Below are 19,552 nucleotides of genomic sequence, written 5' to 3' on the forward strand. Positions count from 1 at the left end.
AAATTCGACAAATAGATGCGCTCGCCTCCGTCTTGTAGCGCTTGCACGTACGATGGGGGGCGCACGAACCCGGCAGCACCCGTGACTCCGTGAGCAACCGGGACGACGACTCGACGAGCGCAAAGCTAATTCCGCGGGTGACCCGCTCAGACCGCATCATCCAGTAGACGTACATGCTGTCCTTTCCATCCCTCCGTCCTTATCTAATTTTCTTTGTCTTTCACGTTCCCCTCGCATAAAAGCTCAAGCGCGAGTACGTTACAGAAAGAGTCTTAAACCTGTATAAAAAATTACTCTTAACCGCCATACCCCTAAAAAGATTACTTGTATTTGTATGCCCCGCCTTTAATCTTTTTTGACCCGTGTACAGAAGGTAACGGTGGAGGAGTCCTGACACGCGAGACTCAGCAACAGAAATGACCATATTACCTCTGTGAGTCAATGCCTCTTCACCCTAGGTTCCAGCTGCCGCCGCCGGCAGGCGCTTCTTGTGTGTGTGTGGGGGGGGGGGGGGGGGGGGGGGGGTGGGGGGGGCGCCGATCTGCTGCAGGCCAAGCGCGCAGGCCGGACGCTGCCTCGGTGCCGGGCCGCACCCGCGCGGGGCCTCCGGCGCTGCCGCGCAGTGCGCCGCGTGGGGCGCCGCCGGGCTGCCGTGTGCGGTGCGCGCGAGGGCCGGCTGCGTGCCTGGCAGCTGCGGGGCGCGCCCTCGCCCAGGTCCAGCCGCTGTGCAGGGCACAGGCCAGCTGTGCAGCCGCACCGAGCCATCCGTTGGGTCTTCATGGTGGCTTTTGTTTGATTCGTTAGTATACATCGTAATTTCTTATTTAAGTATTGGTCTAATTCTTGAAACTAGAGTGGTAATTTCTGTGGTCATAGAACAAGATCTGTTCCAAATGAAGAATTGGCTAGAGGACACTCTTCTATGGTGACTTTTACTCTACGACATTAAAAAATTTGGTCTTTGCTATAGCACACTATGGATGGATAGATCAGAACAGTGTTAGCTACAGTAAATAAAGGCCCACATGTCATTGTCTTTAACGTTACCTTCTTCAATGGTGACTGCCGCGCCGAGCTCACCGCCCCGCCGCCCCAACTGCGCCCCCTAGCTCGCCGACGGCGTTCCGCGCCCAAGCTCGCCGACGGGAGCGCGCCGCCGACCCGTCGCGCCCGAGCTCGCTGAGCCACTGCCGTCGGGCCTCCGCCGCGCAGCTCCGCGCCGAGCTCACCGCCCCGCCGCCCAACTCCGCCCCGAGCTCGCCGACGGGTTCTGCGCCCAAGCTCGCCGACGAGCGAGCGCGCCGCCGACCCGTCGCGCCCGAGCTCGCTGAGCCGCTGTCGCCGGGCCTCCACCGTTCAGCTCCGCGCCGAGCTCACCGCCCCGCCGCCCAACTCCGCCCCGGCACCGAGCTCGCCGACAGGTTCCGCGCCCAAGCTCGCCGACGAGCGAGCGAGCCGTCGACCCATCGCGCCCGAGCTCGCTGAGCCGCTGCCGCCGAGCCTCCGCCGCGTGATGATGCCCAAGCAGGCATACGCCGCCATCGACCTCCCGATCCTGGGCCTTCTCTTCGGCACCATGATGGTCAGCATCTTCCTGGAGCTCGCCGACATGTTCGGCTACTTGGGCAAGGCGCTGGCGTGGCGCAACCGCGGGAGCAAGGACCTGCTGTTCCGCGTCTGCCTCGTGTCCGCGGTGGCCAGCGCGCTCTTCACCAACGACACCTACTGCGTCGTGCTCACCGAGTTCATCCTCAAGCTGGCACGCCAGAACGTGCTCCTGCCGCAGCCGTTCCTGCTCGCGCTCGCGTCCAGGTCCAACATCGGCTCCTCCGCCACGCCCATCGGCAACCCGCAGAACCTGGTCATCGCCGTGCAGAGCGGCATCACCTTCGGCCAGTTCCTCGTCGGCATCTTCCCGGCCATGATCGTCGGCATCGTTGCCAACACCTGCATCCTGCTCTGCTACTTCTAGAAGTACCTCTCCCCTGCTCTAGACAAGGACGCCGAGTCCGGGAACGCGAACGCGGCGGGGCGGCCGGGCCCGAGGTCATCGCCGACGATGAGGTCACCTCGCACCGGTTCACGCCCGCGCGGATGTCGCACGCGTCCTCCGTGAACGGCGGCCTCGGCGTCCTCGACGCCTCCGACTGCGTCAGCGAGCCCATGCGCCGCAGCGAGAGCCTCAACGCCCCCCCCCGTCGACACGCTTAGCATGCGCAGCCGCAGCTACAACTCCGAGGGCGACATCCAGGTCGCCATCCGGTCCATGCGCGCCTCCAGCATGTCGCAGGAGATGGTCGAGGTCTCCACCATCTGCGACGGCAGGCGCGACGACGTCGGAGTCGGGCCCAGGAAGATCACCAGGACCACCAGCCACCAACGCAGCGTCATCATCGTGGACGCGCCAGACGACGGCGAGAAGGACAAGGAGGGGGCGCAGCACGAGGATGAGGCCGGCGACGGTGTCTGTAAGGTGGGAGCAGACGGAGGGAACGGCTGGCAAACGACGATGTGCTATGGCAAACAAACACAAAATTTGAGTGTGCTATAGCAAAGAGCAAATTTTTTAGTGTCCTAGAGCAAAAGTCACCATTGAAGAGTGTCCTCTAGCGAATTTTCCCAATGAAAATAGAAAAAAAACTGTGAGGATGCTCTTGTTATAATTAATTTTAGGTAGAATGCTAGATTCTTCCATTTACTTAAATGGATGGTGACTTGAGTATGAACTGCAGAATTGTAATGTTGGACGCTTTTGTTCATTTTAGTTAACCATTAAATTGTTTTGTTGGCAGGTTAAGAGAAACCCATACCTCGCGCATACACATTTCTTACTTTTTACACAAGATCTGGAACTGGATCCAATGATCCTATTCCTCTCCAAGCTTATGATCTGGAGGAACTGTTTCTTTTGTTGTGATGTTTCATGCTATGGTCATGTAATTTAATGTGCTTGTGGTTTGCAATCCTGCTACTTATATTGATGACTACTTATGTTGGTGAAATGAACAAGTACTTGTTATTTTGTTGCTCTAATTGTTGAATGAAACATTGAGTGTGCCTCACTATTGTTGTTATTCTAAGTTCTATATGCTTAGGCCATATTGCTATTGTTTAATTATCAAATCAAATTTCTTCTTTCTCAATTGGTATGTCCTTATTACTGTTATATCTGAAATTTAAAAAAAATGGCACAATAGGATGTTCACCCTCCTCACGTAGAGGCTTTATTTTTATTTTAATTATTTATTTTCGTTGTGTTTCTTATTTTTTATTAGATCTGAAATAAACTAAAACAATTGAATCACCTTTCCTCACGGTACTCTCCTCACGGATGCACTCACGGTCCCAGGCGCCCAAACTCCCCTCTGCACAGATCTTTCCCTCTCTGTTCAGCAGCTCAAGGGTAAAAATGTCTTTTTACAACTCCGTTAGGTACTGTTGCACCCCATTCCGTCCGGTAAAAAAAAATTGGAGGCAGGGCATACAAGTGCGAGTGATCTTTTTAAAGAAATGGAGGTCAAAAGTAACTTTCATAAGAGTATAGAGGTCAAAGACTCTTGCAGAAAACACAGGGGGGGCGTGGGAACCTGTAGCCGACAAGCCCATGCGCTCCCGCCCCGGCAGCGCGATGGCCTGGCGTGCATCAGTTTTTTTATTTTTCTTCTCTAATTTATTGTTGTTGAATTTTTCTCTTTGTAATTTGTTTTCAAAAATTTTATTCACAACATTTTTTTAACAAAATTATTTTTTTTTTCCAAATTTTGGTCTCCAAAATTTTTCCACATTGTCCAGAATATTTGGTTTTGTAAATTTTCTTTGACTCAAAATTTTGTATGAATAAATTTGCCCTTGTTCTTTGTATAATAATTATGTACGTAAAGTTTGTTACCTATAATTATAAAAAAAATATAAATTTTGGTATATAATTGTGACAGAACCGCCAAGTTAAATGGCTTAATTAAGCGTAATGGCCATCATTTGAAAGCATCAGGTGCATTAGCTTAATTAAGTATAACCTGACAGCCTATTCCCAACCCACAGGCCGATCGAAACACACCAGAAGTCACGCATAACGGTGAGCGCAGACGGTACCAGCATGATATAATTTCACAAAAATAGATAACATAAAAATTTGCAAAACATCTTTAAATTTAGAATTTACATAAAATAAATAACAGCAGCGGAAGAGAATATGATCTGAGAGAAGGAAATTTGATGGAGAACCAATAAAACAAAACGATAACTATGAACACGTGAGGACGTCACATCGAGCCCACTAATGCGAATCATGGTTAACTTCTATACCTGAAACAGAGTAAACAACAAACCCTGAGTATACTAATACTCAGCAAGACTTACCCGTCTATGGGTATACTTAGCCCACATATCTAGACATGCAAGGATTTTATGGCCGATAGTTTGTTTTGCAAAAAAAGCATCTAAAAGTATATCCTTAATTTCAAGATTTTAGCTCCAGATTATAGCTATAAATTTGCTACACATCTATGATTTGCATATCTATAACAATCAATGTGGAAACATAATTGATTAAATAACATCAACGTATATCATATCATTTCGTTTCATTTCCTTACTACGATGTGACTCGAAGATCAAGGTGCTCATATCCGAGAGTGACTGACGGCGAATCGATCCGATTTAACCTTTCAAAGTGGACCTAACCAACACGGCACGTATAAGCCCCGTCGGACCACACGCACCAACCATTCCCTCCCCGTCTCGAACTACAGAACCGCCCCACCTACATATAGTCAGTCGGGCTCAACGAGAGACCACCAAAAATAAATACATGCATCCCAATTCTCCGCGACTACCCGACTCGCCCTAAGGGGTGGTGATGAAGTTCTGTACTTTCGAAACAAAGCAGTACTAGGCTTACCGGTTTCGACTACCTCCTACTCCCAGTATGCGGTTAATACATTTCAAACATGATCAACAGGGCCAACAACGGTACGGTCCTCAATCGACACCGACGGGCTAGACAGTTCCCGCCCGGTCTCCAATTCCTTTCCTTTCCTTCATATTCTAATATTCCATAATCAAATCATAAAGACATCCTACATCTCTCGCTAGTAACAGGAAATTACTCGACTTCTACCGGATCCAATTTAGCATGGCAGAGCTATCGACCTACACATACTAGTATAAGATTTAAGAAAACTTAAGGATCATGCAACTAGGATTTCAATCAATTCATGAAAACGTAATGCACAAGTAATAAACACATATTATTTCATAATTTTAAATTATTGGGTTATGCACCGGGGCTTGCTTTTTGCTGAGCAAGGTTAGTATTACTTGCGGCTTTGGGCTGGGTCTTCACGAACTTCTTCATGGGCCTGCATTGCCGGTTCTGGACTTCACGACCAACTTATAGACGACGTCCTCGGCTACGATTCTACATGAGTGCATATGAGATACCAACTAATGCAATTGCATATTTCTAAAAATACATAGGCGATCATTGACCGAGCATAAAATAGACTAATGAATTACATAAACTCGCATGGTTGTCTGTAATAGTGACACTAAGTATTGCTATACATTATGTTTTAAAGTATTCCTTAATTCTGACCAACGCCCGAACGAATTCGGAATTACATTTAACTCCATTACTCTTAACACGAAGTCATTAACTAATATTATAATCGCATATAAAATATGGTTTAACCCCTCCATACTCTAACTGTAATCCAACTTAACATGATTAAAGATTCGGAGGATTATTATCTCAAAATTAGATATATAAAATTACACTGATACGGCAATACAAACTTAATCCCTAATTGCTAGGAACATTTAAATTAGTATCGACTTAGAGTATAAATTAATACAAAATATAACCTAACCGGCAAGAACACCATTCACATATTTTTCATAATTTTTTACATAATTGTATATGCAAAGATATTATTTACTCCTAGTACAATACACTATAGAAAATTTTATAATTACATACTAAACTATGTTTTCTCGATATGAAAATTTTACAGTGAATCACTTATAGCTAAACTAGGTTACCGCATAAATCTCATAATTTTTGGACTAACAGACCAAAATTAAACAAGTCTAAGCACAATTTAAATTTTTGCATGGGCAAAAAGATCATGTCACAAGAATTAATATTTTTTCCTTATAGATATAGGCGTAACCAATATAACAAAACTAGTTTTGTATTTTTACTATTTTTCCTTGATTTGTTATGTAGTCTACAAGTTTTCGTCAAATGAATAAAAGTCAGAAGATCCTACCCGGCCATGGCCGGCGGCGTAGCGAGCAGCTCCCGCCGGCGGCGAGGACGTCCAGCGGCGGGGCATGGTGGCGCGGCGGCTAGCGCAGCCAGGAGGAGCCGGTGCGCATGGCAGCGCGGCGCGGCGAGCAACGGCATGGTGGCGGCGACGGCACGATGAACGAGCGCGGAAACTCGTGGAACGCGATGGAACAAGGGAAGCACGAGCATCAGTGCATCCCCTAGGCTTGATTTGAGCCGTCGTTCGGGAAAACGGTGGCCGGAAGGTGTGGTTCCACGTTGAGGTCAATGGCGGCGCCTATGGTGGCTCTGTGTCACTGGGGAGAGCTGTTCCGGCGAGGGACTCGGCCGGCCGAGTGTGGGGATCGAGGGATGAGGTCGTGGGACTCCTACCTATGTGAGGAATTGAACTTTGGTGGCTTGTGTGGGGAGTATTGGAAAAGGGGGCGAGCTCGAGCTTGAGCTCGTTAATGGTGGCCCGGTTCTGGAGTTGGGCTTGGCGATAGCGCAGCGCGCGACCGGGGAGGGGGAAGAGGGCAGGCAGTGGCAAGGAGCTCGGGAAGGACGGCAGGGGGCCAGGCAGCGGCTTGGGCAAGGCCGACGGCAGAAGCTCGGTTCGGCTCTGCTCGAGGAAGAAGAAAGGGGTGAACGTGCATGCGACAGGTTTTGGGAACAGGCGAGCTAGCTGGTGTGTGGAGACTTCCGATAGTGAGAGAGTGAGAGATAAATATCCTGTCCCTGTACAGTGCCAGCAAAAAAATATCACTCCACCGTGAATCTACTCCAAAATTCATTAGATAGACTAAAATTCTCATGTTGGTCACAAATTTAGTATTAAGTCAAAATAAATTTAAAAGTCGCTCAAACATGGCTACTTTGAATTAAACAACGACTATCATTTTATGTAATTAAATGTTTAAATTAGAAATTTTAATTGGTTTCTCTTTGAAAATTTGTTCCAGAATGATAAATGCGTCATTTGGCATTCAAAACAAATTTTTAACACAAATTTACTATCTTTCATATTTATGCATTTTTAATATTATTTAATTGTGGAATTGTATAAACTCGTGCTAGGAAACATTCTAAAAGTAATTCAACATTATATGAATTAAAATGCTATACAAATTTATTTAATGTCTCTATACATGAATGAATTAGTGCTAATGATCATGCTAAGTATGTGACTAACCCTAATTACCGGTAATTAACACCCGGGGTGTTACAATAATTTTGTAAATAAAAAAATTTGTATATATTTTATTTAGTTGGAGATCGACGGAATGTGACGTGGGGCTGTTGGGGGAGTGCAAGTGCTGCGGTGAGGTGGGGCTGGTGGAGGACTGTGTGCGTCCGCACTACGGAGATGTCAAATGCAATTAGAACATTGGCATAGCGTTTTGCACTTAGCAATGCTTGTCTGAAAATTGACCGGACGGAGGGCTCCGAACGGTCGCCCGTGAATTAGCCACTTAGCCAGTCATGGCCGCTCCATCTGGGTCCGACATGCGCTTGCACCCTGCCCCGATACCGCGCGCCTAGCCGCCTGCACCGCGGCACCTGTCAACACCATCTACGGGATCCAGCACCAGCGGCGCGCCGGGCGGCGAGGGTGCCGAACTCTCCTCCGGGGGTTAGTCGGTTAGATGGTACTGAAACTGAACGACACAGAAATCACTGTAATCGACAGAGCAAGGTCAGCCATATTGATCGCGAGATAATAAACGCCATGAGACGTCAAATATATTCTGATATCCTTTCAATTAATTTGGACCTGGTAGTTGTACAACACTGCAATTTGGAAAGTTTTCCCATAGTACAATTCAATACAAGGAATTTTCTATTTGCTAAAAAAACAAGTATTACAACAAGGTTTAATCTCTCAGTGCAGGAAGAGGGACCCCGAACTACAACTACAACGCTTTGGTAAGGCAGTTGTCACCTTTGAGCATTGCTCAACCCAGACAACCGGCTTCCTGGTTTGGTATCACTTGCCCAGCAACCGGCGTCCCTGTACATTCGCACCTTTCAGTCGGAAATTCAGTTCATCAACGTCATCACTGAAAGGAACCAGAGCTTTGTTTTGCCTGAAAGCAAGAGAAGAGTCTCCATCAACCTGTATAAACAGAAGAGAGCACAGGCGAGATGTGGTGTATTCACACCTTTTCCCATTGCGAGCACAGTTCATTTACAACTTAAGTACAACTTATAGGATAGAAGCTCATAGATCTTGACATGGTTTAGATCCATGGTTGTACTTGAGCTGTGCTCATAGTGTTTCCCTTTGCTTAACAGTTTACTATGGTCACTACAGACTTATTACCTGTCAATTTCTGTGCCCATATCAACTGCCATTTCCTTGAGCTGTCCCAATGTGTTACTCAGGTCAGAAAGCACATCATCCTGCTTTGCTTTCTCAGCCTATATATATATAAAAAGAAATCAATGTTATCATTGAGAAGATAGTACTCAGTTCCATAGCTCACACTTGTATCAACTCTGAAGACATACCTGAATTTTTTCCATCGCAGTTGCAGGTGTGGTTTGTACAGGACTGGGGGATTCTTGACGTGTTGGGGCAATGCCTAGCCTCCAACTCTGTTCTGTGTGGTTTGCCGTCCTCACAGACCAGTTATCTGCCACAATTCAAAATGATTAACTAAGCAAAAAACATGTCTAACAAATTATTTATGATCTACAACATACTTTCTGAGACAGGTCCTTTTATCTGTTGATTTCTCTTGGGCCTCCATGCCTTAGAAAATAGCCCACCCAGGCTTCCCAGGAGCTTCTCACTCTGGGGCAACATAAATTTTGGCATATTGTTGCAGTTAGATCAGATGAAGACCAAACACTATAGCTCAATAAATAAGAATGCAGCGAAGGCCCACACAAAAATTTAAAAATGAAATCATTGATCATGAATCAGCAACCATACCACTGTGAGGGCCTAGTTGTGCTGAATTCTTAGATTCCAAATATTAGCATCAGTCATTTTGATAATTAACATCCGCAATTTGGCCCAGTAATTGGTCATTCAAAACACACAGAAATAAAAAGTGGAAGAGGGTTGCAGATCATAGTGTGATAACTAATAAAGATGTATCCTTAGAAAGTTAGGGATAGTTTCTGTTGTAAACAGGTGCATGTCCATCAATATAAATCCTCATACTAGCGGTGTACAGATCTACGTATCTCCATCAAATATTACAGATAACTGGTCTGTTCTGAACAGTTGCTTGGAAAATGACTATTTTATACTTGATCTATCCAATATCAGCAGGTAGGAACTTACCACAGTAAGGTCCCTCTCAATATCAGCTGCTAGTTGATGCGACCGCATGATCTGCTCACCTTGACGGTGCAAAGTTTGCAGAGTTTGTGTAGCATCTTCCCTGATGGCTTCAGCAGCCCTTACACAATCATTTGCTTTGTGTGTGGTTTCTCGTGCTTTGGTTATAGCATAATCTTCCAACTCTTGCACAGATTTATCAGTGCGTTGCACTGGGACAGACTGGGCCCTTGATGGCTTTGAAGGCACTTCAGAATCAGAATCGGAATCAAAGGGATTTGTCTTGTGGACAGGAGTGCCCATAGAGTTTTGCTTCTTATACATTGGCACCGACATATCTCTGCTTATTCACTTCAAGCACTGTACTGACAGACAGATATCTGCAATGGAATGGAAAGGAAAGGAAAAGGAATGTATCAGGATTCAGGAGAACAGTCACTCAATCAGGTGGTGATGTGCAATCTTGTCAACAAGAAAATGGTTTGTTAATGACTTTTGTTGTGAGCAGAAATAATAAGTGATCATTAAAAAGCACATTGAATCAGAGAACATAGAATGTATCATTCTACAAAGATCAAGCTTCATGTGACCAAGGCCATGTCTTCTTGTCCTGTACACCAATTGCAAAGCTTTGAGCCCTGAAAGCAGTAACAACAAACTACAACTCGATCACAGAAAGAGTAATCCCAAGCGAAATATCCCTAATAAGATCATGACCTTGAAATTGACTATCATCAGTTTCAACAGGCCAACTGCACTTAATTGACAATATATGACATTACCAGATCAACTAATAGTCGGGAAGATCATGGCAACCTCTGAATCACGGGTGTGCTATCTGCCAACAGAACATTGAAAGGAGTGTTCCAGTACCATGATTACCAACTCATAAGTCCATAATAGCACGCCGTTCTTGGCTTATTGCATACTCGATTAGTCGGCTATCTAACTGCTAAACATACCACGAAACCCTCGCTTAGAGATCTGAATCTGATCAGTTTTCGAAAAAGATCTGAATCTAATCAACCGAGCTCCTGATTTAATCAAGACCGCGCCAACAGACACACCCAGCCACACCCGCGCACGATTGGGAATCCGTCGAAGGGCCGGAGGCGGACTAGGGGTGTACTCACTGGGCAATACGCGCTAGAAGAGGAGGACCTGCCGATTGCCTCCGCTGCCCCCGCCGCTTCTGATGGCTGGAGAAGGAGACGGCGTACTGCGATGCGCGGCGACGCGTGGGAGGCGTGGGGAGGGTGAAAGCCGAGAGCGCTCCCCTTCCGCGCCGGAGAAGGAAACGGCGTAAAGCGATGCGGGGCAGCGCGTGAGTGGGAGGCGTGGGGAGCGCGAGATCCGAGAGCCCGAGAGGAATATGACCGTTGTGTTCGGCGTTGAGTGGGGAGGGGGTTTTTGCCTTGTCGTGAGGGCAACTCCAACTGAGTTTTTTTTTTCTGAACCTTTACCTCGTCTTTGAGAGCTGAAATGTAAAAAATAACTCTCATTCCATCCCTGACGAATGAGATGACCTTATTTTCCCTATTTGGACTCTCACTATAGAACCCTCTTCTCTATAGAACCCTCATCCGGCGACGGCACCAGCATGCCATTTATTTAGGTCGTACTTGGTTAATCGCTATCTCGTTTGTTGCCGACTGTTTGGTGCCTGCACCGGATCGATAATCTCCTCCAACTAAAATTTAGCTTGCTAAAGTTTAAAGTGTTTTTAGCAAAATAAACTTTAGCAAAGGTTATTTGGATTCCCTTACTAAATTCTTCTAAGTGACCATGCTATCCTTCATTTAATTTTATGCATCAACAATCCCACCTATACTTTGTTTCCCTTAAGATGGTAGAGTTATTGCGGGGTATTTTGGATTTCCTCACTTTTAGCAAATTTTTGCAACTCTTGGCTGGCTAATGATTGAGTTTTTTTAATCTAATTAGAGTTTAGCAAGATTTTAGTAGACCTGTATAGATCCAAAATTAATAAACTTTAGCAACTAAACTTTAGCAAGAGGACCTAAACAGAACCTTAATCCGGTGATCTGGTACATTATCACTACACGATGCCCCACATTTACTTTCGCTAACCAATTTTTTTTAAAAGCTTGGTAGGAGCACTACCGAACCATTTAAGGAAACAGCAAGAGTTTACAGGTTGAACAAGGAAAAAAATTACATAGAAATAAAAAAAACTCCTCTACTCTACTCATTAACAAGGTTAACCAAACTCATTAAAAAGGTTAACCAAACTCTCGCTGTATTTGTTTGGCTGTGGCTGATGGCTGGTGCTGATTTGTTATGAGAGAACAGTACTGCTGACTGGCTGGTGGCTGGTGGCTGGTGCTGATTTAGTATGAGAGAACAATACTGCTGGCTGGTTGGCTGATAAGCCAAGCAAACACAATAATTAACAAGGTTAACCACCGCCGGATTGCCGCAGGTTACCTTCTCAGCATCACTTCTTTGATCAGACTAAACACTTGAAAAGGTTGCAAGCTCTTTAAATAAAAAACTCGGCGATTTCTCTCCTTCCACATATTTCAGGTGGTATACATGAGCAAAGCTGCCACGGAACGCCTCTGAGTTTGCGGCAAGGGAGTAAGTGTTCTCCTTCACCAATTTTCAAAATCTTAATAAGGGTCTCCCTTTAGCGGCAAAATAATTGTCTAAATTCATCAAAAAAATCACACATGTATATGATATGATGATACACAACTTTGTAAAATATCTTGTCCAAACTCGATTTAATTTGTGAGATATAAGAAATTTCTAACAAATTATTTGGACAACTTTCTAGCTTGAAAATTGTTATATTTATATCTCACAAACGAAGTCGAGTTTAGATAAGATATTTTACAAAGTCGTGTATCATTATATCATCTACATGTGTGATTTTTGGGTGAATTTAGACGACTATTTTGCCGTGGTTTGCACGGGTTTTCACAAAGATTGTGCTTTCCACCAGATACGTTCCCTTTAGCAAAAAGATAATGTAAGCAAAGATAAACAGTAGTTTCATGCTCCTGTGGTCACGAAGAGCACAGTTCGGTTCACAGGGCCAGTGTCTAGCTTTCCTACTTATCCGCCATCATTATTTTTGTTTATACCAGTAGCCTGCCAAAGAACTTGCGTTTTCCTTCGGCGTGCGCACGCCAGATCGATTGAACGAGTACAGGTGTTGACGTACTACCACTAATTTCCCTCATCTGTACTGCTGGCTGCATTGGGGAGGGAGTGAACAGGAGCAGGCCCCCACGCCGGCACGCCGCGGGCAGGGAGGAAGAAGGGTAGGGGAGGGAGGACAGAGAGGGGCGGCGGAGAGCAGCGGAGGCGGGGTGGCGGCGGAGAGCTGCATTTCACTAATCTCTAAATCAGCTCTGACAGGTGGGCCATGCTCATTTAGAGGTAAGTTTAGAGATGGCTGCGGATAGCCGCTGCAGCTGGAGTGGAGGACATGTTAACAAGATGTTCAACAATGGCTCCACCTCCACCATTGCATCATCCATTGTGACATAACAGGATCAGGCACGGCCTTCATGAACAACTCCACCAAACAAGCTTCTGAATTCTCATGACACGTCGCAGCAACGAACTGTTTGGTCCCTTCATGTACATGCTGCCAAAGCCAAACCAATTAATTAATTTCAGATTAAAAAGGAGAAAGCACATCAACGTGCTGGTTACACCGCACAAGAACATAATCCTGCACCGAACCATCAACGTGGCAAATCACTATGAGACGGAAAAAATGCTTTTATCCCACCCTCACGGCTCAAGGAGCAATAACAGCTTTTATTACATGACCCTCGCTAGCATATGGAAAAAAAATGCTCAGGCCAGAACACAGAGATGGACAACAACAATACGTACATGCTACAGGCTACAGCAGATCATCGACCGATGACAAATATCACCTACGGATTTACATTAATCATGAGACCAAAATCAGGTTTCTCAAGCAGGTGATGTTCCAGGGACAGGGGATGAGAGATTCCTATAAAGAACAAGTGAGGCGTTAAATCAAAATGGTGAACTACTGCTGTACAGATTCCGAGAGGCAAGGGGGGAACTGCTAAAGCTTTCACAGTTGAAATGAAGCCTTCATCTCTGGCTCAGATAAGGTCCTGGCCACTGGCAGTGTCACTTCCATCTTCGCTAGAATCCTTTCCAAACACCTCTTCAATGACATTGTTTGTTGACAGAAAATCATGCTTATCCCACCCTGTAGTGAAACCAAACTCCCAACCTTTTGTGTCGCAATGGTCTCCGAAGAACCCATGTTCTGCATCACCAGCAAAACCATCACTCCTGTAGTGGTGGTCTTCAGCAATATCAGTAGGCGTCCCACCTTCAACGCCAGCCTGATGAGCCTCAAATGATGTGCATGAGTCATCTTGTGCATCTGGATCTAGCTTGAACTTCTGTTGATTATGATCCATAAACGACATGACAGCAAGATCCTCTGGCATGAGGCCCCTCTGCACGCCATCATGCCTGTCTCCACTGGCACCATCATCCTCATCCTCAGAATCTTCATAGAAATCCCCCTCTGGAGGAACTCGATTGCATGCGACATCATCTTGATCAGTAAGGGACTCAGTTGGCAAGTATTCGTCAGCTCTTCCTGTGACTGTGAACTCACCATCACCACCTGCTTGCCATTCATCATCGTCACTGTCAATGTTCATTGGATCAAACCTGTTCTGCTCAGCCCTCTTCCTCAACATGAAGACATTGAAGTAGTAACTAACTAGTTCTTTGCTGGACTTGGATGGGAAGGCAAGAGGGAGTTCATCCCAGAAATTTCTGCGCAGAGAAGCAGGATTTGATGAGACCACTTCCTGGAACAGATGTTCCTCCTCTTCAATCCATCTTGAGGCAACCTCCTCTCCCATATCATAGAAACCCAACTCCCTGAAGGTGTCTGCACCAACGGAAACCTTCAGCTTTTCTCTTGCTTCCCTCACATGCTTCCTCACACAATTGATTGAGTCTTCATCAACACAATCACAGCCTGCCTTGCAGTGAACAGGTTTCAGCATCAAAGACAATGCAACAGTACCAGGCATTGGCATGACACTGTTTCTGATCCACTTGTTACTCTCGTCATCTTCCGCTTTTCCACCAAATGGCCTATACTCAGGTAATTCAGCCTGATGATTTGGTCCAAGAGGAACAGGTTTCCTTGTGGGGCAAGGTCCCACAGATTGATGAAAGCCGCCAGGCCATAGATCATCTTCAATATACGTATGAGCAAGTGAAAAATGCACAGGTGAATCTACACCCTCATCTTCACTTTCCTCACTCTCATATATCGGCGAGCCAAAGCTTCTTTCATGTGTTGTGTATGTGGGATACTGATGAACAACCTCATCAGCACTTGTATAGTTGCCCTCCTTAGGTGTAACTGAAATAAACAAAATGGTTATCGAACTGTCTCTGCATACACTAACTTTCAGGAAAGACAAGTAAAGAGAGGTATAGTTCACTTCCTTACTTTGATCTTCCTGCTTCTGCCGTTTGCATTCAACCATGTCTGTCATGTCACTGGATGCATGTCTCTTGTTATGGTCCACTGTAGGCGCTTCTTTGACACCACTTGCCACCAACGGTGACTGAACAGAACCATTTACTAGATGAACACCATGCACCAAGTCTTCATCGAATGAGCCAACCATTTCATCTCTCTGACAAACTTTGGGACAAACTAATCATGTATTAGAGTCAAGCAAGCATATTATAGAAGACAGAGAAAAGATGATCAGTCATTACCTGCAATCTGGCATTTCTCAGGAAGGAAATTTGGACGACTGGTATCTGCTCCCCTTATGTTGCCACATGCAAGCTGTTCAGAGTGGTGCCTAACAAAAGCCTCACTGTTTTCCTGATGCAGCATGCTTGTCCTGAGAGGATACAGAACGAAATTAATTACAATTATAGTTTACTTAGTAGCAGACAGTCACTGCACACAAGACTGAAAGGAAAACACCGATTCAGGGGTAACAATAAATGATTTAAGCTATGTACAGGCCCCACGAACACCTTATATGGAGGTCAACAGACCAAATGTAATTCGCATGTTTAACTGCCTAAATGAAGGACACAAAAGAAATGCTATCCCTAATGATTTAGCAACGTAACAACGTTTTTGTTCATGCAACAATAAAGTGGAGCAATAGGCTCGAATTTCGCGGTCTGAAACCCTATCGAGTTCGAGAATAGGATCAAACACCTCAGGACCGAACGAAACCCTAGGTCGCATCCGCCCACCAGAAAAATCACGCAAAATTGACTCTCGAAATTGCGACAATCCCACCTGAAACCTACAGATCACGCACGGATCCGACGTTCCCGTGCAAAATCCGGCCTCAATCGAGCGGATCGGAGCCCCAAACCGACCCTCGCAAACCCTAACCTCGGGACCCTACGGAATCGAAGAGAGGGGGGAAAGCTGGTACCAATCGAGAGCTCCCGTCGAGCGACGAGCAGATCCGGAGCCGGATCGGGGAGCCGAGGCGGCGCCCTGCAGGGATCGGGATCGGATCGAGAGTTGGTTCGGTGCGGGGGGAGGGGAAATTTTGGGGAAAGGTTTGTTCGGTCCACGACCGCGTCCTTTTTTCGGGCTGAATTATTTATAAAAACGGGAAAAGAAAAAAGGCAGCGAAATCGCGATTCCCGACCATGTCGACCGCGCGTTGTGGTGCTATGGGCCGCTATTCCGTTCACACACAAACAGATTGCGGCCCATGGACTGGAATAGAATAAGCCCAGTTTGTTAGAAGTTGAGATACTCCCGGGCTGAGTGCTTTTTTTTCTTGGCGATTCTCGGGGAGAGAGGGAGTACGTTTTTTTTTTTTTTTTGGCGAGAGAGGGAGTACGTTTTTTTTTTGCGAGAGAGGGAGTACGTTGAGACTTGAGAAGTTGAGATACTCCCGTGCTGAGTGCGAACTCCACCAAAACGTTCGTCTGGGTTTGTCTGTTTTTTCAACTCCTCGCACAAACTTTTATTCGACCCCAAATTTCTCATGAACATAGGCCATTGCATCATCTATCCATTCATAATTTTCTGTTGAATTTTTCTGCACTTTGGTGGATGTTTTTCGCGAGGAGTACAGGAGTACCTTAAGGTGCTGAAGCATCTAAATTGGCCTCCAAAAAGTGAAAAAGCCATCAGCTCGGCAGCTAGGTTTGCTTATCTAGTTGCGAGTTGCGAAAAGTAAAGTTGATGGCTACCCATATGACCGCCAACGAACGCCGCAGCTGCGGGCGTCAGGCCATCAGTGCAGCGCAAGTGTGTGCAGCATCCCGTCACACTGCAGACGACGAGCCCGTTTATTCCTAGCGAGAGACAAGTCACGCCCAGAAGATGCTGCCACGCTGAAAAAAAGAGCTTCGGCTGGACACGGCTCGACACGATGCTGCTCCAACTAAACCGAGTCCCACGCTAGAGACAAGCAGTCACGCCCAGAAGATTGCACTTAATTTAGATTGGAATCCATCAGCAGTTAGATTGGAATCCCTAGTGGTCGCCGACGACTCTTTTAATAATAAAACATGAAAGCCAAAGCACATCAGATCAGGTGAGCATCGTGCCGTTCTTCTTGCGCACCTCCACCTTGAGCACGTGCTCGTCGTCCTCGCACTCATCCTCCCACTCCTCCTCGTCGTCGTCGGCGCAGGCGCCCTCGCGGATCACGCGGAAGAAGCAGGTGTCGCCGACCTCGAGCCCGTTGTCGACGCAGAACTGGTGCCACCCGTACTTGAACGCCGTGCGGTCCCCGCGCACCCGCTTGCCGCGCTTCAGGTTCACCGACCACGACCGCCCGCCCATCCGCAGCTCCACCCGGCGCCGCCGCGCGTACCCGTGCGCGTCCTGGAACTCCACGGGCACGTTCTGCGCCCCCGCGCGTGGTGGTCAGTGGTGGGTTGCGGTCTGAGCAAGAAAGAAACGCGGCGTGGCGGCGGCTGCGACGATGGCGACTCACCAGGTACTGGTTCTGCTTCGTTCCCAGGTTGCACTGCCTCAGGCTCACGGCGAAATGCGACGGCTCGGCGATGGCCAGCGAGCGTCGGCCGGCTGGACCTGGACACCCGATGACACGAGCACAAGGTTTTATTTATGTTGTCTCGCCACTCTGCGAACGAGTGACTGGATGGACGGGGAGACGTACCAGCGGCGGCGCCGGCGTGCGCGTACTGCTTGCGGCACGTGCTCCGGTCGAAGACCATGACGGTGAGCGAGGCGGCGCCGTCGTCGTAGCGGAAGACGAGCAAGTAGCCGTCGCGCAGGTCGTGGGCGCGGGCGAACTTCTTCCACCCGCGGCCGAGGTGCATGTCGCCGCGCTTTTCGTCGGCGAAGACCTCCACGTCCCACAGGGGCATCATCTCCCCGCCGGCAAGCCGCAGCTTCAGCTCCCGGCGAGCTCCGAGCTCCCGGGCGAACTTAGCGGGCAGCCTCTGCGCGCAGGGCGATCAGATTAACTCAGCGGCGATTACTTGCTCGCCACAGCACGGCATAATTCCATGCACATCTCGTGAGCTATTTATTCCGAGCCGGTCAGATTCAGCGAACAGCAAGACACTTGCTTACCAGTGACTCCTCGTACATCCCAGGGAGCAAGATCTTGAAGAACTCGAAATCGCCCAGGCTCAGACCAGCCATCTCCTCTTCCATGCCGTCTCTGCACACACATAGGATTAGTGTACTCGAATCAGAGTGGTTCCAATTTTTCTGGCAGTAGTATGCTTTACACGAACACAAGCTGACAAGCCAAAAAAAATGTGCGTGAAAAGAAGAACGCCTAGCTTACGGGAGATGATCGAAGATGGCCAAAAGAAGAAAGCAAGTCACAAGGGTCGCTGATGCAGAGTTTCAGGTCAGAGGGGTTGATGATGCAGTGTTTCAAGTATCATACGTGAGCCTATGACCAGAAGAGGGGCAAGAGGCTGATCTGAGCCAAACCTGTTGGCTGCTGCCGTCCGCTCCGCGGCTCTCTAGCCTTCGGTCGCCGTCTGAAGATGGATCAACAGGAAAGCGGCACAAAAGTGGCAGGTTAAACTGAAGCCTTCATGGGGTTTTGTTGTCTGAAGGTTGAACTGAACTAGAACAAGAACAAGAGCAAGATCAAGAGCTTGTAGTTTGCACAGACCGAGAGAGACGGGAGGAGAAGATGGGCACGGGACCGAGAGAGTGATGACTGGCTATGTGGAGTGAGAACTGGGAAGAGACGGAGGAGAGAGCGTAGAGGTGAGACTGCCTCGAACTGAAGCCGTGTCGAATAGAGGTTGCACAGAAAGAGGAGCAGGGGAAAGAGATGGAGATGGGCGCACGGGCCGCGTGATTGCTACATCTAGCGGTCAGGCTCAGAGTAAGCACATGGCTCTGTTTGCCTTGTTCATGCTGAGTTTTTACACGCAGAGCTCATACAATTGATTTCTTAAGCATGAATTATCATTCTCTAACTTATTTACAGATAATCAATTGGGAATTTGAGTTTTTACAAAGACCATCTACCTGCCAATCTGCTATCCAGCTGCTGTAAAAGCATGAAAACCCACATCATATCTCAACCTGCCTTGTAGTCTAAAGCAGGAAAACCTCAATTTCACCCTTGGCTCGTGAACAGCCTTTGACAAGTAGAGACCCAACCATTGCTTCAAGTAGTAAGCAATGCTTTTGGCTTGCACCGCCATTTACGTGCAAATGAACAAAAAACGACCTGTCAATCCGCTGCAACAGTTTGACAGAAATAGCGCCAATTATTGATAGCAGTAAAATCACCAAAGCACATTTGATTTCTGAAATTGTGGTTCTTTTCACTCCCCAGTTTACAGGGTATTGCATTAGTATGCAGGAATGCATTGAAGCTTTCTAGTTCATCACACAACCACACACTCGAAAAAGTTAAGAAAAGGCGATCATGCTAGGCACTGTCGCTTCACGTAGCCGACGATGGAGAAGTGAAAGCAGCACCAATCATGTCCTG

The 19,552-nt window shown here is 47.1% G+C and overlaps 3 protein-coding genes, 1 long non-coding RNA gene and 1 pseudogene across 6 annotated transcripts; 1 reads left to right on the forward strand and 4 right to left on the reverse strand.

Annotated features, from left to right (window-relative positions):
- The first annotated feature begins 1,228 nt into the window (after nt 1-1,228).
- On the forward strand, nt 1,229-3,074 carry LOC120693252 (annotated as a pseudogene).
- Nucleotides 3,075-5,203: 2,129 nt separating this feature from the next.
- LOC120692293 lies at nt 5,204-6,361 on the reverse strand. Its single transcript, XR_005682565.1, has 2 exons — nt 6,273-6,361; nt 5,204-5,419 (listed from the first exon to the last, which is right to left on the reverse strand). It is a non-coding gene; the product is annotated as an uncharacterized LOC120692293 (long non-coding RNA).
- Nucleotides 6,362-7,989: 1,628 nt separating this feature from the next.
- LOC120692066 (putative SNAP25 homologous protein SNAP30) lies at nt 7,990-10,952 on the reverse strand. 2 transcript variants are annotated; one of them, XM_039975278.1, is made up of 6 exons: nt 10,697-10,952; nt 9,567-9,943; nt 8,978-9,068; nt 8,783-8,907; nt 8,595-8,692; nt 7,990-8,358 (listed from the first exon to the last, which is right to left on the reverse strand). In XM_039975278.1, the coding sequence occupies exons 2-6, from the start codon at nt 9,897-9,899 to the stop codon at nt 8,259-8,261; spliced, it is 747 nt and encodes a 248-aa protein (XP_039831212.1). In that variant the 5' UTR covers nt 9,900-9,943; nt 10,697-10,952; the 3' UTR covers nt 7,990-8,258. The 2 variants fall into 2 exon arrangements, with proteins under 2 accessions (XP_039831212.1, XP_039831213.1); XM_039975279.1 differs by lacking the exon at nt 10,697-10,952 and having other exon boundaries at nt 9,567-10,689.
- Nucleotides 10,953-13,303: 2,351 nt separating this feature from the next.
- LOC120689706 lies at nt 13,304-16,183 on the reverse strand. Of its 2 annotated transcripts, none has more exons than XM_039972088.1 (4): nt 16,025-16,183; nt 15,339-15,469; nt 15,064-15,261; nt 13,304-14,973 (listed from the first exon to the last, which is right to left on the reverse strand). In XM_039972088.1, the coding sequence occupies exons 2-4, from the start codon at nt 15,460-15,462 to the stop codon at nt 13,679-13,681; spliced, it is 1,617 nt and encodes a 538-aa protein (XP_039828022.1). In that variant the 5' UTR covers nt 15,463-15,469; nt 16,025-16,183; the 3' UTR covers nt 13,304-13,678. The 2 variants fall into 2 exon arrangements, with proteins under 2 accessions (XP_039828022.1, XP_039828021.1); XM_039972087.1 differs by having other exon boundaries at nt 15,064-15,273.
- Nucleotides 16,184-17,038: 855 nt separating this feature from the next.
- On the reverse strand, nt 17,039-18,870 carry LOC120691601 (B3 domain-containing protein Os03g0212300-like). Its single transcript, XM_039974729.1, has 5 exons — nt 18,529-18,870; nt 18,157-18,247; nt 17,738-18,023; nt 17,552-17,649; nt 17,039-17,460 (listed from the first exon to the last, which is right to left on the reverse strand). Exons 2-5 carry the CDS (start codon nt 18,238-18,240, stop codon nt 17,143-17,145), a joined length of 786 nt encoding a protein of 261 aa, XP_039830663.1. The 5' UTR covers nt 18,241-18,247; nt 18,529-18,870; the 3' UTR covers nt 17,039-17,142.
- Nucleotides 18,871-19,552: the final 682 nt, after the last annotated feature.

This window comes from Panicum virgatum, chromosome 9N (genome assembly GCF_016808335.1).
Source record: "Panicum virgatum strain AP13 chromosome 9N, P.virgatum_v5, whole genome shotgun sequence".
Classification (NCBI taxonomy): Eukaryota; Viridiplantae; Streptophyta; class Magnoliopsida; order Poales; family Poaceae; genus Panicum; species Panicum virgatum.

What these genes read in the sequence shown, in the direction of transcription:
- LOC120692066 (XM_039975278.1), bottom strand. Translation starts at nt 9,899, where the DNA reads ATGTCGGTGCCAATGTATAAGAAGCAAAACTCTATGGGCACTCCTGTC. An exon ending in AAAAGGACCTGTCTCAGAAA is followed by an intron (nt 8,908 to 8,977) that starts GTATGTTGTAGA and finishes GAATTGTGGCAG; the next exon opens with ATAACTGGTCTGTGAGGACG. An exon ending in CTGCGATGGAAAAAATTCAG is followed by an intron (nt 8,693 to 8,782) that starts GTATGTCTTCAG and finishes ATATATATATAG; the next exon opens with GCTGAGAAAGCAAAGCAGGA.
- LOC120691601 (XM_039974729.1), bottom strand. Translation starts at nt 18,240, where the DNA reads ATGGAAGAGGAGATGGCTGGTCTGAGCCTGGGCGATTTCGAGTTCTTC. An exon ending in GGATGTACGAGGAGTCACTG is followed by an intron (nt 18,024 to 18,156) that starts GTAAGCAAGTGT and finishes CCCTGCGCGCAG; the next exon opens with AGGCTGCCCGCTAAGTTCGC. An exon ending in GCACGCCGGCGCCGCCGCTG is followed by an intron (nt 17,650 to 17,737) that starts GTACGTCTCCCC and finishes TCGGGTGTCCAG; the next exon opens with GTCCAGCCGGCCGACGCTCG.
- LOC120689706 (XM_039972087.1), bottom strand. Translation starts at nt 15,462, where the DNA reads ATGCTGCATCAGGAAAACAGTGAGGCTTTTGTTAGGCACCACTCTGAA. An exon ending in TGAGAAATGCCAGATTGCAG is followed by an intron (nt 15,274 to 15,338) that starts GTAATGACTGAT and finishes ATACATGATTAG; the next exon opens with TTTGTCCCAAAGTTTGTCAG. An exon ending in GCAGAAGCAGGAAGATCAAA is followed by an intron (nt 14,974 to 15,063) that starts GTAAGGAAGTGA and finishes TGTTTATTTCAG; the next exon opens with TTACACCTAAGGAGGGCAAC.